Source organism: Bison bison, unplaced genomic scaffold (assembly GCF_000754665.1).
Source record: "Bison bison bison isolate TAMUID 2011002044 unplaced genomic scaffold, Bison_UMD1.0 scf7180017864030, whole genome shotgun sequence".
Classification (NCBI taxonomy): Eukaryota; Metazoa; Chordata; class Mammalia; order Artiodactyla; family Bovidae; genus Bison; species Bison bison.
In genome coordinates, this window is record NW_011494602.1 from 5,025,745 (window position 1) to 5,046,276 (window position 20,532).

General features: G+C 39.1%; 1 protein-coding gene across 1 annotated transcript in view; it reads left to right on the forward strand.

Annotated features, from left to right (window-relative positions):
- LOC104984492 (thioredoxin-related transmembrane protein 4-like) overlaps positions 1–20,532 on the forward strand; it is a 69,069-nt gene that overhangs the window by 18,252 nt on the left and 30,285 nt on the right. Inside the window, 2 exon segments of the mRNA XM_010834236.1 lie at positions 10,626–10,741; positions 19,442–19,487. Coding sequence (XP_010832538.1) covers positions 10,626–10,741; positions 19,442–19,487 — 162 coding nt within the window.

Here is a 20,532-nt window from a genome sequence, read left to right on the forward strand (position 1 = left end):
TTGGCAATAAGGAGTTCATGATCTGAGCTATAGTCAGCTCCTGGTCTTGTTTTTGCTGACTCTATAGAGCTTCTCCATCTTTGGCTGCAAAGAATATAATCAATCTGATTTCGGTGTTGACCATCTGGTGATGTCCATGTGTAGAGCCTTCTCTTGTGTTGTTGGAAGAAGGTGTTTGCTATGACCAGTGCGTTCTCTTGGAAGCTTTTACTATTTTAAACACTTGCTTGCCCCCATCAAATAAGTTCTTGAGAATACTACTTTTGTTCTTTTTTGAAAGTATGCAATATAATACAATTTTCCATACTCTTCTGGTGGCTTTTTTCCCCAAAGACATCAATAGACATCCATAAAGCTTAGTTTTGGCCCATATACTTAAACGGATATCCAGAGGAGAAATGAGTCTTTGTGTTAAATTAACTTATGATCATGTTTCAGAATGGAAATTAGTGAGTCTGGTGATGGAGGAAACCCTGATTTATTTCCCTAGGATCTCTTGGATTTACCGTTGTTTCTCTAGTATCCTTCTTATACTTAGTCAGAGCATTGTTGCCTTAACTTACCCATGTTCAGTTCAGTTCAGTTCAGTCACTCAGTCGTGTCCGACTCTTTGTGACCCCATGAATCGCAGCACGCCAGGCCTCCCTGTCCATCACCATCTCTGGAGTTCACTCAAACTCACATCCATCGAGTCAGTGATGCCATCCAGCCATCTCATCTTCTTTCGTATCCTTCTCCTCCTGCCCCCAACTCCTCCCAGCATCAGAGTCTTTTCCAATGAGTCAACTCTTCACATGAGGTGGCCAAAGTACTGGAGTTTCAGCTTTAGCATCATTCCTTCCAAAGAACACCCAGGGCTGGTCTCCTTCAGAATGGACTGTTTGGATCTCCTTGCAGTCCAAGGGACTCTCAAGAGCCTTCTCCAACACCACAGTTCAAAAGCATCAATTCTGCACTGGGCTTTCTTCACAGTCCAACTCTCACATCCATACATGACCACCGGAAAAACCATAGTCGTTAGATAGTTATAATTTCTTGCAGTTTCATTGATTGTCATGATTTGTTGATTGAAAGTATAAAAGATAGTCATTAGATGCCTGTGATGTGTCAGATTCAAAGTTAGGGACTTGAGAACATGAAGATGAATGAATTACACTTCTCAGTTTCAGGAGACTGGCAGTCTACTGTGTGTGAAGGAGATAAGTAGCATAGGAAGTACTTGTTTAGCAAATATTTAATGGGTGCTTCCTTTCTGTTGAGTGTTCCTCAGCAATTCTCACCAGATACTATTGACATTTTGGCTTACACAGCTGTTTGATATGTGAGGATGGCTCACACACTGCAAAACCTTTGGTACCCCTGGTATCCCATGACATCCTAGCAGTCATGTGACATCAACAAAGTTTTAGTCCATCCCCTATACACACTTCTAAGTGCTTCTGATTAGAAACCACTGCCCTGGGTACTGTTATGGATAAACATGCAAAAGAGGAGCTTATAGGCTAACATAGAAGTATCAGTATTTGATTTCAGATTGTTTCCACATCATCTCCATTGTCATCATTGTCATTTCAATCACATTAAACAGTTACATTGCTCACATCACATGTTCTGAATGCCCTGTCTCAGAATTTGAGCATTACAGCAATCTGGTGCAGTATCATTATTCTCATTCTCATTAACCGAGGAGTTAAAACTGGGAAGGTTAAAGCTGTAAGCTGTATCTTTGATAAGTGGTGGGTATGGCTAGGACTAGAATGCTCGCCTGAGCTTTACAGTCCCCAGTACAAGCTGAGGAGAGTAGCTATGCCATGGGGAAACCTGGAGGAAGGCACAGAGCCTGGCTGACTTGTGCTTAGGCTCTCAGTACCTGATGCATGTAAGGGGAAGCCTTTTCCCTAAAGGATTCAGAGGCCCACCTATGGATTTACTATCTCTCTAAATTCTGCAAATGAAGAGCATTGCTTTGAGCTCATTTCTGACACCTCACCATTCAGACAGGTGCCTGCCTTCCCTGTACCCCAACCAATAGGAAACTTCTTTCTCACTGTGCCTTTTTTGTATCTCAGATCAGATCAGATTGGTCGCTCAGTCGTGTCCGACTCTTTGCGACCCCATGAATTGCAGCATGCCAGGCCTCCCTGTCCATCACCAACTCCTGGAGTTCACTCAGACTCATGTCCATTGAGTCAGTGATGCCATCCAGCCATCTCATCCTCTGTCATCCCCTTCTCCTCTTGCCCCCAATCCCTCCCAGCATCAGAGTCTTTTCCAATGAGTCAACTCTTCGCATGAGGTGGCCAAAGTACTGGAGTTTCAGCTTTAGCATCATTCCTTCCAAAGAAATCCCAGGGCTGATCTCTTTTAGAATGGACTGGTTGGATCTCCTTGCAGTCCAAGGGACTCTCAAGAGTCTTCTCCAACACCACAGTTCAAAAGCATCAGTTCTTCGGCACTCAGCTTTCTTCACAGTCCAACTCTCACATCCATACATGACCACAGGAAAAACCATAGCCTTGACTAGACGAACCTTTGTTGGCAAAGTAATGTCTCTGCTTTTGAATATGCTGTCTAGGTTGGTCATAACTTTCCTTCCAAGGAGTAAGCGTCTTTTAATTTCATGGCTGCAGTCACCATCTGCAGTGATTTTGGAGCCCAGAAAAATAAAGTCTGACACTGTTTCCACTGTTCCCCATCTATTTCCCATGAAGTGATGGGACCGGATGCCACGATCTTTGTTTTCTGAATGTTGAGCTTTAAGCCAACTCTTTCACTCTCCACTTTCACCTTCATCAAGAGGCTTTTGAGTTCCTCTTCACTTTCTGCCGTAAGGGTGGTGTCATCTGCATATCTGAGGTTATTGATATTTCTCCCGGCAATCTTGATTCCAGCTTGTGTTTCTTCCAGTCCAGCGTTTCTTGTGATGTACTCTGCATAAAAGTTAAATAAGCAAGGTGACAATATACAGCCTTGACGTACTCCTTTTCCTCTTTGTAACCAGTCTGTTGTTCCATGTCCAGTTCTAACTGTTGCTTTCTGACCTGCATACAAATTTCTCAAGAGGCAGATCAGGTGGTCTGGTATTCCCATCTCTTTCAGAATTTTCCACAGTTTTTTGTTTGTATCTATCGTGGCCTTATTTCACAATTCATAAATTAACTTATATATTTTTGTACTTGATTTTTTTCTTATTCTTCCTGTAGACGATAAGCTTTTAAGTAGAGGAACAGAGTTTTTCTTTTTCCTGTTTATCTACAAAATCATAATAACTGTCAAATTCTAGGTGTTCAGTAAATACTTTTGACTCAGTGAATGAACAAATAATATATTTTAATCTTTAATCAAGATCTAGTGTATCACTGAAGGAACAGTGGTTTCCTGGTATCCTTGGTACCCGAGGATATTCACTGTCATCTCCCCTTTGTTCATTGATATAATACATATTTGTTGTGACCTGGAATGCGCCAGGCTCTGTTTTAGGTTACAAGCAAGGCACCAGTTGCTGCCTTTGTGGAGTATTAATTCTAGTGAAATTATTAAATTTCTCTAGCGGGTGTCATGGTTTTCACAGAGCTGTCAATTTTTATTTTTTCTCTACATTTTATGATAGCATGTCTTAGAAATGATCTTCTAAGAAAGAGAATTGAGCATAATAGTTTCAACTCTTGGCTAATAAGAGTTTATCCAGATTTTCCAGAAAGAAGAATAGCACTTATAGTTAAGGCATTATTTGTTGACATTGTGATTTGGTTTTATATAGAAAGATGAACCTAGTATATGGATGTTGTCTTCAATGTTACAGATTCTTCTGAGTATGTTGGTCAAAGTAAGTTCAAAGTGAAAATTAACTGTATCTGTCATGGTTCACGGAGAAGGCAATGGCACCCCACTCCAGTACTCTTGCCTGGAAAATCCCATGGATGGAGGAGCATGGAAGGCTGCAGTCCACGGGGTCACTGAGGGTCGGACACGACTAAGCGACTTCACTTTCACTTTTCACTTGCCTGCATTGGAGAAGGAAATGGCAACCCACTCCAGTGTTCTTGCCTGGAGAATCCCAGGGACAGGGGAGCCTGGTGGGCTGCCGTCTATGGGGTCGCACAGAGTCGGACACGACTGAAGCGACTTAGTAGTAGTAGTAGTCATGGTTCATCTCATGTCTACAAGGATAAGAAACGAGAATGTACTGGGAAACACTGGTAAAGTTTAAGTCAAGACAAAAGAAAAATTGACCATTATTGGGGAATAAAAATTATTTTTCATGAAATTTTATTTCTAGAAAATATATTTAATTCTTTCTCTTGAAATGTTTAGTATGCTTAATGAAATCTCATACAAAATTCAGTGAGTTTATGCAGTCAGAGACTCAGGGGCCTTCAGCCACCTTACATGTAGCAGATGTACACGTGTGATTTGTACGTGAATACCAATATAGAGAACAAAAGCTCGCTGTTGAATTCTGTTTCCCAGTAATGGTTAAAAACACTAGACTGACACCTAAGTTCATGGATTTAGCAATATTTTGCTTTCTGGAATATATAATACTTCAAATGTCTTTATGAAGCATACTAATTTTACATGCCACTGTCACCTTCAAAAAGTTTAAAAATGCTCTTTTCCAGTTTCCATGACTATAAAGGTACTAATTCCTCTTGGAGAATTTTAAAGGATTAATTTATATGTAAAAGACAAAATTAGAGCAGGTCAACTCTATTATAGTTCTTAGAAGACTGCCACTATGACCTGTTTTTTAATATAAATGTGTTCAGTCCATTGTAATTAGTCTTATTCATGTATATGTACTTAAAACAGATTACACTTATCTATGTATAATGAGGGAGAGGAAGGGAGGGTGGGAACGAGGAAGAGACACAGAAGAGGGTAGGGGAGAAGAGGGAGAGGGAGAGAAAAGAGAAACATCATTAGGATCATGGTGCTTTTTCTTCTTTTTATTCTTTTGGGCCCTGGAGGTATTTTACTTATACTTCAGTTTAGTCACTTAGTCGTGTCCGACTCTTTGCGACTTCATGGACTGCAGCATGCCAGACTTCCCTGTCCATCACCAACTCCCAGAGCTTGCTCAAACTCAAGTCCATGGAGTCGGTGATGCCATCAAACCATCTCATCCTCTGTCATCCCCTTCTCCTCCCGCTTTCAATCTTTCCCAGCATCAGGGTCTTTTCAAATGAGTCAGCTCTTCACATCAGGTGGCCAAAGTAATGGAGTTTTACCTTCAGCATCAGTCCTTCCAATGAATATTCAGGACTGATTTCCTTTAGGATTGACTGGTTGGATCTCCTTCCAGTCCAAGGGACTCTCAAGAGTCTTCTCCAACACCACAGTTCAAAAGCATCAATTCTTCGGTGGTCAGCTTTCTTTATGGTCCAACTCTCACATTCATACATGACCACTGGAAAAACCATAGCTTTGACTAGATGCATCTTTGTTGGCAAAGTAAAGTCTCTGCTTTTTAATATGCTGTTTAGGTTGGTCGTAGCTTTTCTTCCAAGGAGCAAGCCTCTTAATTTCATGGCTGCAGTCACCATCTGCAGTGATTTTAGAGCCCAAGAAAATAAAATCTTATAGAACCTTGTAGTAGATTCTAAACTCAGCATTCAGAAAGCTAAGATGATAGCATTGGACCCCATCACTCCATGGCAAATTGAAGAGGGAAAAGAGGAAACAATGACAGATTTTATTTTCTTGGGCTCTAAAATCACTACAGATGGTGACTGCAGCCATGAAATTAAAAGACTCTTGGCTATGACAAACCTAGACAGCATCTTAAAAAGCAGAGACATCACTTTCCAACAAAGGTCTGTATAATCAAAGCTGTGGTTTTTCCAGTAGTCATGTATGAATTTGAGAGTTGGACCATCAAGAAGGCGGAGCACCAAAGAATTGGTGCTTTCAAACTGCACTAGAGGAGACTCTTGAGAGTCCCTTCGACTGCAAGGACATGAAAACAGTCAATTCTAAAGGAAACCAGTCCTGAGTATTCATTGAAAGGACTGACGCTGAAGCTGAAGCTCCAATACTTTGGCCACCTGATGTGAAGACCTGATTCACTGGAAAAGACCCTAATACTGGGGAAGACTGAGGGCATGAGGGGAAGGGGACGACAGAGGATGAAATGGTTTGAAGGAAGCTTGGTGTACTGTAGACCGCACTGTGGTCCTTGGGGTGGCAAAGAGATGGACAAGACTTAGCAACTGAACAATGAACAACAGACTCTAAATGGGATCATTTAGATACAAAACAATATTAGTAACTTTAAAAGTTGCAACAACAATAGACCAGTTCCCTCATCTAAGACTCAGGGATGGTTTCTCTCCATTAGCAAAGAACACACTTGGTTAATGGATGACCTTGGTACATTCCAACACAATAAACTGATTAAATCTAAGAAATAATAACATTAAAGTGTCACAAACCACTGGGTAGCAGCTACAAAGAAAATGGAGTATCTAAAATTATCTCAATGATATTTGTATTTTTGAGGGTCAGTTTCACCCAAATCCTGATTTATATAATAATTTATCTGGAGATTAGGTACTAGGATTTCATTAGATGATGAAATTTGTATCATTTAATGATTACTGATATAGCAAAGGTGTCCATGAGTTGTATGCAAAAAGAGGTCTAGGGAAACAAAGCAAAAAATATCTAGAGTTCATTAAATTGTACTTCAGAATTTCATATATATATATATAATGTGTGTGTGTGTATATATATATATATAATGTGTATATATATATATAAGTGCATATGCTTAGTTGCTCAGTCATGTCCAACTCTGTGACCATATGCACTGTAGCCAGCCAGACTCCTCTGTAATGGAGTTTCTCAAGCAAGAGTAGTGGACTGGGTAGTCATTCCCTTCTCCAAGGGATCTTCCCAACCCAGGGATCAAACCTGGGTCACCTGCATTGCAGGCAGATTCTTTACTGTCTGAGCCACCAGGTATGTCTTATTCCTGCTGTCTGTATGTCTGTCTCTCTGTTGGATCTTATTTTCCTTGAACACTTTTATCACAGGAATACCTCCATCTGGGTTCTTGCTCTGTGTGGTCTTAGTGACCTTCAGCAAGTCTCCCTGAACCTGTCTTGTGGCCTTACAGCAGTGAAGTTGTAAGGTTCGGTGAGTTCAGTCATTCAGTCCTGTCTGACTCTTTGCAACCTCATGGACTGCAACATGCCAGGCTTCCGAGCCCATCAACAACTCCCGGAGCTTGCTCAAACTCATGTGCATCGAGTCGGTGATGCCATCTAACCATTTTATCCTCTGTCATCCCCTTCTCCTCCTGCCTTCAAACTTTACCAGGATCAGGTCTTTTCCAGTGAGTCAGGTCATCACATCAGGTGGCCAAAGTACTGGAGTTTCAGCTTCAGCATCAGTCCCTCCAATGAACACCCAGGACTGATTCCTTTAGGATGGACTGGTTGGATCTCCTTGCAGTCCAAGGGACTCTCAAGAGTCTTCTCCAACACCACAGTTCAAAAGCATCAATTCTTCAGCCCTCAGCCACCTTTATAGTCCAACTCTCACATCCCGACATGACTACTGGAAAAACCATAGCTTTGACTAGATAGACCTTTGTTGGCAAAGTAATGTCTCTGATTTTTAATATGCTGTCTAGGGTGGTCATAGCTTTTCTTCCATGGAGTAAGCATCTTTTAATTTCATGGCTGCAGCCACCATCTACAGTGATTTTGGAGCCCCCCAAAATAAATCTGTCTCTGTTTCCATTGTTTCCCTATCCACTTGCCATGAAGTGATGAGACCAGATGACATGATCTTTTTGAATGTTGAGTTTTCAGCCAGCTTTTTCCTTCATCTCTTTCACTTTTATCGAGAGGCTCTTTAGTTCTTTGCTTTCTGTCATAAGGGTGGTATCATTTGTGTATCTGAGGTTATTAATATTTCTCCTGGCAATCTTGATTCCAGCTTGTGTTTCATCCAGCCTGGCAGTTCGCATGATGCACTGTGCATATCAGTTAAACAAGCAGGGTGACAATATACAGCCTTAACGTACTCCTTTCCCAATTTGGAATCAGTCTGTTGTTCCATGTCTGGTTCTAACTGTTACTTCTTGACCTCCATACAGATTTCTAAGGAGGCAGGTAAGGTGGTCTGGTATTCCCATCTCTTTCAGAATTTTCTATAGTTTGTTGTGATCTACACAGTCAAAGGCTTTAGTGTAATCAATAAAAGAGAAGTAGATGTTTTTCTGGAATTCTCTTGCTTTTTCGATGATCCAGCGGATGTTGGCAATTTAATCTCTGGTCCCTCGCATTTTCTAAATCCAGCGTGAACATCTGGAAGTTCACGGTTCACGTACTGTGAAGCCTGGCTTGGAGAATTTTGAGCATTACTTTACTAGCATGTGAGATGAGTGCAATTGTGTGGTAGTTTAAGCATTCTTTGGCATTGCCTTTCTTTGGGATTGGAATGAAAACTGACCTTTTCCAGTCCAGTGGCCACTGCTGAGTTTTCCAAATTTGCTGGCCTATTGAGTGCAGCACTTTCACAGCATCATCTTTCAGGATTTGAAATAGCTCAACTGGAATTCCATCACCTCCACTAGCTTTGTTCGTAGTGATGCTTCCTAAGTCCCAGTTGACTTCACATTCTAGGATGTTTGGCTCTAGGTGAGTGATCACAACATCATGGTTATCTGTGTCATGAAGATCTTTTTTGTACAGTTCTTCTGTGTATTCTTGCCACCTCTTCTTAATATCTTCTCTTTCTGTTAGGTCCATACCATTCTGTCCTTTATTGTGCCCAGTTTTGCATGAAATGTTCTGTTGGTGTCTCTAATTTTCTTGAAGAGATCTGTAGTCTTTCCCATTCTATTGTTTTTCTCTTTCTTCTTCTATTGTAAGGTTCAGATGAGCTTGCTAATGCACCATAAAAATGTCTCTGAAACCAAACCACTTATTACAGATGTCATTTACTCTAATGATTTTCTTCATATGTGTCTGCTTTATATGCATCATCTAATCTCTCAATAACCTTCTAAGGTAGCTGCTGTTACTGTCTCATTTAACATTTGAGAAAGCTGAGGCATGGAGGGATTATTAACTTGCTCAAAGTCACATGCTTAATTTGTAGTTGGTCTTTCTGATTCCTTCAGCAGAATTCTTATCCAATATATTGAAATCCCTCTTGAAATGGACTTAATAATAAAATGCTCCTTTTTACCCTAGAGTTTACCAATTGTTTACCCCAATCTAGTCTGCCATTTGGATATTTAGAAAATAACAAAGTTTCTCAGGTGAAGAATATAACTTTCTTTAAAGTTGGCTCATTTTCTTATTCTGTAAACATTTATTGAGCACTTACTATATACCAGGATGTATTTTGCCTTGGAAATGTAGGGATAAAAGTGCCTTTAGAAAAATCCGTGTTCAAAGATGTCATGTCAGCAGATTGTTCCTTGGATTATGTTCTCTGGTCCCTGTCGCCTAAACATGAGGGCTTGGACAGTGAGCTATAATAGCATGATTAGTGACTTTTTAGAATGATCTTGGACTTGGCTATTCTAGTATTTTTTTAAAGATGGAACTAGACAGGGCTGGCCTTCTACCTCTTCTCTTTGCTTCCATCTTATTCTTCCCTGATCCATTATCCACAGAAGTGCTGGGTGAGTTTTACAAAATGTAAATCTGATCATAATTCTCTTACCTCCATAGGGCTAACCAGAGAGCTTCAAATATAGTGCTCACCCCTTATACAACTCTTAAATGCTCATTTCTCTGCATTTTCACATATATTGTTTACTCTGCTTTGATGAGGACATTCCTGTTTCCTCTCTGGCTGCTAACTCCTACTTTAGCACAGATGTTCTTTTTCTTTGGGCCCTTCTGAGATCACCCAGCTTCTGAGGGTCTCTACAGCATCTTTTCTGTACTCATATTTGCCTCTTGGATTCTAATTACCTCTTTGAGCTGTAAAATCCATAAGGAGAGGAGATGCATTAGTCTTCTCCAGAGTTGTAGCCTTAGCTTCTAAGGTGGTCCTTGGAAAAAAATAAATGTAAATAGCAGAGTTCTAATTAAAGACACATGTTTTTCTAACTCTTTAGTGTCAAGAGTTGGTTTAGCTATAGCTTATACTTTCTTTCTCAAAATGCTTTTCAGAACTGCCACAGAACTTTGGAAGTGACTCACGTTCTGGGGACCCACTAGCTACAAGTCTTCTGGTCTTTGCTCATCACATTTATAGCTTTTATAGATTTGAAACTGGTTTAGCTAGTTTATGGGTATCCTTTTGAAAATTATCCTTCTTTAGTAGCACTTTCAAAATAATGTTCATCCTCAAATATCAAAAAGTATCTGTAAAGTGATAAAATTTGTGTTGATTATAGCAATAACATTGAAATAAAGTATTTTAAGTGTATAATAATTGTGAAAAATCTTAAACTTGGTGAATTTTTCCCTAGGAAATTGATATTCATGACATTAAATTCTAGGGGGGAAATATACTTCTGTATCAAGCAACTTTGGAAAAACTTGCTTTTGTGCCTCCTTTTAGTTAAGAATTTGTCAGTTTAAATACTCTGTTTCTCTATTTTGTTTTATTGATGTTTTTATGTGTATTGAATAGCTATTATTCTTTTATAGTTATGCCCCTTGGTGTCCATCCTGTCAGCAGACTGATTCAGAATGGGAGACATTTGCAAAGAATGGTGAAATACTTCAGATCAGTGTGGGGAAAGTAGATGTCATTCAAGAACCAGGTACTGTAAATGTTGAACATTAAATACAAAAGTGTGTTGCTTTTAATTTGAAATTTTTCACACATGCAGAAAGTTGAAAGACTAGAATATTGATTACCATAAACTGACTACCTAAAATCAACAAACAATATTTTAGCATATATGTATCTGTTTGTGTATTCATATTTACGCATACAGATGTGTGTATATATTTTTATGGTTTTTTTGCTAAGTCATTTGAATGTAAGTTGCAAACATCGTGAGACTTCACCCTTCAATACTTCAGCATATTAATGTGTCCTTAATTATTTTCCATGTCTTTTTATAGTTTTTTAAACCAGGATCCAGTCAAGATTCACCAGTTACATTTCATTGTTAAGTGTTTTTAGTCTCTATCAATCTAGAATACTCCGTTTTTTTCCATGCCATTATTATTCTGAAGAGAACAAGCTAGGGATTTTCCTAGATGTTTCTTTATTGGTGACATTTAACTTGCTCTTATATTTTCTGCATATCCTGTAAACTTGAACTTCTGTCTAAAGGGATGATTTGAGTTAAACACTTCCGGAGGAGTGATGCTGTGACTTTATATTGTATCCCATCAGAAGACATGTACTGTCATGTTGAGTTTGAGCACTTGGTTAAGGTGATGACACTACACATCTCAATTATAAAGAAAGACCACACTTTATAGCTGGCAGGTAATCTATGGGGTGATACTTTAGGGTTTTAAGATCTGTGATGATCTTACCTGAACAAGATATTTTATTAAGAGTTCCAGAATGGTAAGTTTCTAATTCTTTCACCACCTACATTCATTAGTTGTTAATGATGAAAATTAAATAATAATGAAATAATGAATGAATAATGGAAATGAATAATAATGAAAAAATTATAGTGATGCAATTTTTCAAAAGAGGGAGATACAGACTTGAATTCTGGAAAAATACAATAAATTTGTATTTATAGTTTAAAAATAACTGTGTAATATATGTAAATTTAGAAGAGTTGGGTTTTTATGATTTAAATCTCAAATTTGACAATTTTCAAACTGTATAAGTAATTTTTTCCTATCTACATTTAATTTCTACCTGTTGCATCCTTTCACAGGAAAGAAAAAGATAGTAGATATGGAAATATAGCTCTTCCTTCTCTGTAGTAGCTGTGAGTCTAACAATCAAAAAATAATGAATTACCAGTTACATGGACAACAAAATGAATGGTGTCAGTTAATATCTATGTGTTGACAAACCCATGGAGAGAGATTTCTGCTACAAGCTCTGAGTCCTTAAGCCTCCGCCTTTTTTAAGCATTTAATCCAAAACCACTAATGCCTATCTGCTATTTAGAGATGGACAATTACCATTATTGGGCTTCCCTGGTGGCTCAGACAGTAAATAATCTGCCTGCAAGGCAGGAGACCCGGGTTTGATCCCTGGACCAGGAAGATCCCCTGGAGGAGGGAATGGCTACTCACTCCAGTATTCTTGTCTGGAGAATTCCTTAGATAAATTAGCTTGGCAGGCTATAGTTCATGGGTTTGCAAACAGTCGGCCACGACTGAGGGACTAACAGTTATCATTATTAGTTGATGATTTGGGCTATTATATGGGCTTCCCTGATAGCCCAGTTGGTAGAGAATCCCCTGGTTCCATTCCTGGGTCAGGAAGATCCACTGAAGAAGGGAAAGGCTACCCACTCCAGTATTCTTGGGCTTCCCTTGTGGCTCAGGTGGTAAAGAATCAGCCTGCAATGAGGGAGACCTGGGTTCCATCCCTCAGTTGGGAAGATCCTCTGGAGAAAGGAAAGGCTACCCACTTCAGTATTCTGGCCTGGAGAATTCCATGGACTGTATAACAGTCCATGGGGTCGCAAAGAGTTGGACATGACTTTCACTTTGACTTTCTGCTATTTTAATGAGTTTTTATATTTGGAGATCAAATCATTACAATTACATGTCTGCTGTAAACGTGTTTTTGTGTTTTTAAAAGTTTGAGTCCAGTGAAGTCAGGTGTAAGTCTTGTTAATCTGTGAGTACCAGACCCATTTTATGATGAGTTTCTTAGCAATGCAGCATCTGGCCTATTCTTATTTCAGCCTTTTGGGTTACCTGCTGGAAATTCACAGCATAGTTTGAATTAAACAAATTAAACAGCTCTGTGATGAATTCATAGATCTAAAACCTAACTATTAATAAATATAGTCTTTCCTTCTGAAATGTAGACTTATAGCTATTTTTCCCTTATGAATGGATTAAATGTATAATGAAATAAGAGAAATTGACTATGACAAAATATTTTAAGAGCAAATTCATCATTGACTCATAGTATTAATATAAATATGATACATCTTCAGAGAAGGAAAAAAGTCACTGGTCTAGTGTTCCATGAAAATAGGGAAGAAATAAAGACCAAAAAAATCAAAATGTGGTTGTTTATGTCTTAGTTTTTTTAAAGTAGAAACTCTAGAATTTTTTTAAATGGTAGCTACTGAACCTGTAACTGATTAAAAAAAAAATTAGGATACAAAATTCACACACATGACTGTGTGGCCTAGAGAATATTTCACTTTAGATTATATTATTTTATGCTTGTAATTGTACTTTAAAATACAAATGTAATGCTTTCAAATAATATTTTAATAGAGTTTAGAAATAATGTGTTTCTTCAACAAACTTTTGAGTTGGTATCATGCACCAAGCCCTGTTCTGTATACCAGCAATAAGATCAGTGATGCAGGTGAATAAAGATGCAAATGAATAAGAAGGAAAAACGTAGTTCCGCATTGAGTTTACATTCTAGTGAAGGGGATAAACAGTCACAAAAGTAAAATGGGAAATAATGTCTGGGGGTGGTAAGGGCTGTAATGAAAAAGAAAGCAAGGTAAAAATGTAAAAATGGTGGGAGCCACTGTTTTAATCGGATGTCCAGGGAAGGACTTTTTAACTGTAGGTCTTGACAGAGTAATGAAATGAATTTCAATGAGGTTTAGGAGAGGAGCATTCCAGGTGGAGCAAACAGTATGTGCAGGTAGGGGTACTTGGCTTATTTGAGAAACAATATAGCCAGTGGGGTCCTTGAGACAAATGGGACTGGAGATGTAGCTAGAAACCAGATCGTGTAGGCTCTGTTGGCCATGGCAAAGTGTTTAGGTTTTATATCAAGTATGATAGAAAGGAAGCTCACTGGAAGGTTTTTAGTGGGGGAGTTACATGATTTGATTCATGTTTTAAAAGTATTCATTTGGCTGCTATGTGAAAATTTGTAAGAGGCTGGAAGTATAAGCCAGAAGAAAATTTCAGAGGTCAGTTCAGTAGCCTAGAGTGGAGGGATGAGGGCTTGGATGGAAGCAGCAGTGTTAAGTGGGTGGACTGAACATACGCATTTGGCTGGAATACCCAGAAGGATTTCCTGATAGATTGGTTGCAACACTTGTGAAAAGAGTGACAATGGAAGAGACTAAAAGAGGATCAGGTTTGGAACGGGGTTTAGCTTTGAGATGTTTAGTAGAAATCCAAATAGAGATGAGCTAGAGAAAGACATTTAAGAATTATCAGGTAGATGGTATTTTAAGCAAAGGGTTGAATTGAGATTACCTAAGGAATGTGTGCTTCTCTGGTGGCTCAGTGGTAAAGAAGGAAACTTGAGTTTGATCCCTGGGTCAGGAAGAGCCCCTGGAGAAGGAAATGGCAACCCACTCCAGTACTGTTGCTTGGGAAGTCCCATGAACATAGCAGCCTGGTGGGCTACAGTCCATGGGATCCCAAAGAGTCGGACACAACTGAGTGACTAAACACCAACACCAGGGAATATATGCAGAGCAGTGTTTTCAGAATTGAGAATTGGGGCACTCTGACATTTAGAAGCTGAAAGGAGAAAAGCTGAAAAGGAGAGGTTAGTGAGGTAGGAAGGAGATGGAGAAGTAGGCAGTCCTGGAAGCGGAATGAAGAGAGAGTGTCTTATGTGGTACTGACTCATTGGCAAACTTCCGGGACATCTTGTCTGTATTCTTGGAAGCAAGTATTTGCTTCATTTTTACAAAATCTTACCTCTGGAATAAGCAGTGGGAAACCATTGCAATGATATTATTTTTCCCACAATTGAGATATTTATTGGATATTTCTGTGTACAGTTGAAGAACTGGATGCAAATCTGCATTACTGTAACTTTCACCAGGATTGCCATGTGCAGGAATGCTAGTAAGGGATAATTTCATTCCTTTTTAAAAAGAAGGGAAAGCAAGAATTTTTGAAGTGTTCATGCATACTCTTTAGCTATGCCTGTAACTCAACTGTTGGTGTTTTTAATAAGAGATTTTTTTAGGTAGTTTAAGTAGAAAGTAAGATTTCAGGATTATAAAGACTGGAGATTATAAACATATTGCATTTTTACATCTGAGATGTAGAAGTCAAAGAGAGCACAGGCCTTAGATTACATATGCTGCCTTTTTAATACTGTGTAGACCAGGTGATGTTTCAGTTGACTTTGGAAAATTAAATTTAATGAGTGTCTACTTGAACCTTCTGTTTTATATGGATGAGCTTAGTTGCCCAAGACAGAAAACAGCAGCTGCTCAGAAAACATCCATGGCTGTTGCACTAGATTAGAGGTAAAACCATGGCCAAGAGTAAGCATTGTTCTCAGAATCACTAATTTACTATAGAAACTAGTTTACTGTACTTTAGTTAGTGTTGACATTTTAATTTTATAATAATAAAAGTTATTTATATTCTATTGACAATTTCATTTCAGTTTTGAAAGTAAGATTAGTTTTACTTAAAAAATTTTTTTTCCTTCTACTTTTCTCTTTGGTGATAATAACTAACATTTAGTAAGCATTTATTTCAGTCTGTAATTGTGTTGAGCACTTACATACATTTTAGCATCATTACAATCCTAGGAAGAACAAACTATTTATATATTACTCAGAAACAGGCTCAGTGAGGTTAATTAACAAAAGCTAATAGCTCTCCCAATCTAATCACATGGACAACAGCCTTCTCTAACTCAATGAAACTATGAGCTATGCCATGTAGGGACATTCAAGAAGGATGGTCATGGTGGAGAGTTCTGGCAAAACGTGATCCACTGGGGAAGGGAATGGCAAACTACTTCAATATTCTTGCTTTGAGAACCCCATGAACAGTATGAAAAGGCAAAAAGATAGGACACTGAAAGATGAACTCGCCAGGTGGTAGTGCCCAATATGCTACTGGAGATTGGTGGAGAAATAACTCCAGAAAGAATGAAGGGACAGAGCCAAAGCAAAAACATTACCCATTTGTGGATGTGACTGGTGATGGAAGTAAAATCCAATGCTGTAAAGAGCAATATTGCGTAGGAACCTGGAATATTAGGTGCATGAATCAAGGCAAATTGGAAGTGGTCAAACAGGAGATGGCAAGAGTGAACATCGACATTTTAGGAATCAGTGAACTAAAATGGACCGGAATGAGTGAATTTAATTCAGATGACCGTTATATCCATTACTGTGGGCAATAATAATTTAGAAGAAATCGAGTAGCCATCATAATCAACAAAACAGTCCAAAATTCAGTACTTGGATACAATCTCAAAAACGACAGAATGATCTCTGTTCATTTCCAAAACAAACCATTCAATATCACAATAATCCAAATCTATGCCCCGAACAGTAATGCTGAAGAAGCTGAAGTTGAATGGTTCTATGAAGATCTACAAGACCTTCTAGAACTAGCACCCAGAAAAGATGTCCTTTTCATTATAGGGAATTGGAATGCAAAAGTAGCAAGTCACGAACTACCTGGAGTAACAGGAAAGTTTGTTATAAAGCCTTGCAATACAGAATGAAGCAGGGCAAAGGCTAATAGAGTTTTGCCAAGAGAACGCACTGGTCATAGCAAACACCCTCTTCCAACAACACAAGAGATGACTCTACACATGGACATTACCACATGGTCAACAATGAAATCAGATTGATTATATTCTTTGCAGCCAAAGATGGAAAAGCTCTATACAGTCAGCAAAAACAAGACTGGGAGCTGACTGTGGCTCAGATCATGAAATCTTTATTGCCAAATTCAGACTTAAATTGAAGAAAGTAGGGAAAACCACTAGACCATTCAGGTATGACCTAAATCAAATCCCTTATGATTATACAGTGGAAGTGAGAAATAGATTGAAGGGATTAGATCACATAGACAGAGTGCCTGAAGAGCTATGGACAGAGGTTTGTGACATTGTACAGGAGGCAGTGATCAAGACCACTGCAAGAAAAACAAATGCAAAAAGGCAAAATGATTACTTGAGGAGGCCTTATAAATAGCTGTGAAAAGAAGAAAAGCAAAAGGCAAATGAGAAAAGGAAAGATATACTTATTAGAATGCAGAGTTCCAAAGAAGAGCAAGGAGAGATAGGAAAGCCTTCCTCAGTGATCAATGCAAAGAAATAGAGGAAAACAATAGAAAGGGAAAGACTACAGATGTCTTCAAGAAAATCAGAGATACCAAGGGAGATTTTCATGCAAAGATGGACACAATAAAGGACAGAAATTGTATGGACCTAACAGAAGCAGAAGATATTAAGAAGAGATGGCAAGAATACACAGAAGAAATATACAAAAAGATCTTTATGATGCAGATAATCACGAAGGTGTGATCACTCACCTAGTCATTCATCCTGGAATGAGAAGTCAAGTGAGCCTTAGGAAGCATCCCTACCAACAAAGCTAGTGCAGGTGATGGAATTCCAGCAGAGCTATTTCAAATCCTAAAAGATGATGTTGTTAAAGTGCTGCACTCAATATGCCAGCAAACTTGGAAAACTCAGCAGTGGCCACAGGACTGGAAAAGGTTAGTTTTCATTCCAATCCCAAAGTAAGGCAATGCCAAAGAATGCTCAAATTACCACACAATTGCACTCATCTCATAGGCTAGTAAAGTAATGCTCAAAATTCTCCAAGCCAGGCTTCAATAGTACATGGACTGCAAACTTCCAGATGTTCAAGCTGGATTTAGAAAAGGCAGAGGAACCAGAGATGAAATTGCCAACATCAGTTGGACCATTGACAAAGCAAGAGAGTTCCAGAAAAATATCTGCTTCTTCTTTATTGACTATGCCAAAGCCTTGGACTGTGTGGATCATAACAAACTGTGGAAAATTCTTAAAGAGATGGGAATACCAGACCGCCTTACCTGCCTTCTGAGGAATCTGTATGCAGGTCAGGAAGCAACAGTGAGAACTTGACATGAAACAACAGACTGGTTCCAAATAGGAAAAGGAGTACGTCAAGGCTGTATATTGTCACCCTGCTTATTTAACTTCTATGCAGAGTACATCATGAGAAATGCTGGGCTGGAAGAAGCACAAACAGGAATCAAGATTGCATGGAGATATGTCAATAACCTCAGATACGCAAGTGACACCACCCTTATGGCAGAAAGCAAAGAGAAACTATAGAGCCTCTTGATAAAAGTGAAAGAGGAGAATAAAAAAGGTGGCTTAAAACTCAATATTAAAAAAATTAAGATCATGGCATCCGATCCCTTCATGTCATGGCAAATAGATGGGGAAACAGTGACAGACTTTATTTTCTTGGGCTCCAAAATCACTGCAGATGGTGACTTCAGCTATGAAATTAAAAGACACTGTTCCTTGGAAGAAAAGCTATGACCAACCTAGACAGCATATTAAAAAGCAGAGACATTACTTTGCCGATAAAGTCCATCTAGTCAAGGCTGTGGTTTTTCTGATAGTCATGAATGGATGTGAGAGTTGGACCATGAAGAAAGCTGAGTGCCAGGAATTGATGCTTTTGAACTGTGGTGTTGGAAAAGACTCTTGATAGTCCCTTGGACTGCAAGGATATCCAACCAGTCAATCCTAAAAGAAATCAATCCTGAGCATTCATTGGAAGGACTGATGCTGAAGCTGAAATTGCAGTACTTTGTCCACCTGATACGAAGAACTGACTCATTGGCAAAGACCCTGATGCTGGGAAAGATTGAAGGCAGTAGGAGAAGGGACGACAGAGGATGAGATGGTTGAATGGCATCACCGACTCGATGGACATGAGTTTGAGTAGGCTCCGGAAGGTAGTGATGAACAGGGAGGCCTGGCGTGCTGCAGTCCACGTGATCGCAAAGAGTCAGACACAATTGCGCAACTGAACTCAACTGAGCTGTATTGTACATAGAATTTCTTGAGTGTACTTGCAAAATTTATGAATGTGCAAAGATTATACATGATTTCATTATGTCATATTTGTTATTTTTAAATATATGGCTGATATGTATAATTTATTGAATAATTTAATATTCAGAACAATTCAGCTAGGCTTTTATATCCCCATTTTATATATGAGGTAACTGATAATCAGAAAGATTAAGTCACTTTTCTAAGGACACAAAGCTAGTAAGTGGAGAATTTAGTTATTTAACCCAGGTTGCATGTCTTTACAACCTATTCTTTCAGCCACCATACAGTTCTTAGTATTATATAAGCCAGAAAACTCCAGTTTAACACATCGAAAATAAGCAAGTTTTATGTCAGTGACTGGAGAGTATTGGGTAAATAAAGATGGTTAAAATTTTATTTTAAAAAATAGTAAACGTGATTCAGTAATGGGAGCGATTTTACTTATGTGGTTGTAGTAAGATCAAGGCTGCTTGTTCTTAAAACCTAAGTTAGATGCTTGTGTTAGTCTGAGTTTGGCTTATAACTTTTTTGTTTCTGCTTCTTGTAGGTTTGAGTGGCCGCTTCTTTGTCACTACCCTCCCAGCATTTTTCCAGTAAGTTCAAATAATTTTCTGGTCTTGTAATGATTAGAAATTAGTAGGTGGGTGTGTAAAAAGTCTGTCCCGGGATTGTTTTGTTGTTGTCCATAACCTTCATTTGTTCAGCTTAGCATTTGAAGGGAGAAAGACTAGTCTGCACTGAACGATAGTGATTAGAAGAGAGGGGTGTCCAGGTGTTACAGAGAATCTAATTTTAGGCAGCAAATAGGTGAGGAGGTCAAAGAGGGTTTTTTGACGATATGAAAGATGGGATGATTCTTAATAGATAACAGGTGTATGTGAAGCAGGTACAGTAGAGAAGATCTTTCCAAATAGAGGATGTATCATGGAAAAGCCCAGGAGAAGAGGAGATGCCTTCTGAGAACTATAGCTATTTCTCTGTGGCTTGCCTGAGAGGTACAGGTGGATCATCCCAGGTGATGGCGCTAGAGAGGCTCAGGTCGTGAGGGGGAAGGAGACAGGCAGGGGTGGTTTCCAGAGATGCTGAGGAGGTGGGATCATTGGTGACTGGTTAGCCATAAGAAAGGGAAAGCCTGTGCTGACTATTGTTTAACTAGCAAAGCTATTGAGAGGTTGTTAGAATAAAGTGCAGTTTGGAAGATAGAGACCAGAATGGAAAAGACAGTGTGAAGGTTTTATGCTAATTCCAAATGAGAAGTTTAGGTGATAGTTTAATTTTAGGATCATAAGAAAGGTCTAGACTGGAGGTACATACCAGGGATTAGATAACAGTTGAAATATATACAATGAGAGAATAGACACGGTGGGAAAAGAAGCAGGCTAAGGATTGGTGTGGAGAAGGCAATGACACCCCACTCCAGTACTCTTGCCTGGGAAATCCCATGGATGGAGGAGCCTGGTAGGCTGCAGTCCATGGGGTCGCTAAGAGTCAGACACGACTAAGCGACTTCACTTTCACTTTTCTCTTTCATGCATTGGAGAAGGAAATGGCAACCCACTCCAGTGTTCTTTCCTGGAGAATCCCAGGGATGGCAGAGCCTGGTGGGCTGCTGTCTATGGGGTCGCACAGAGTTGGACA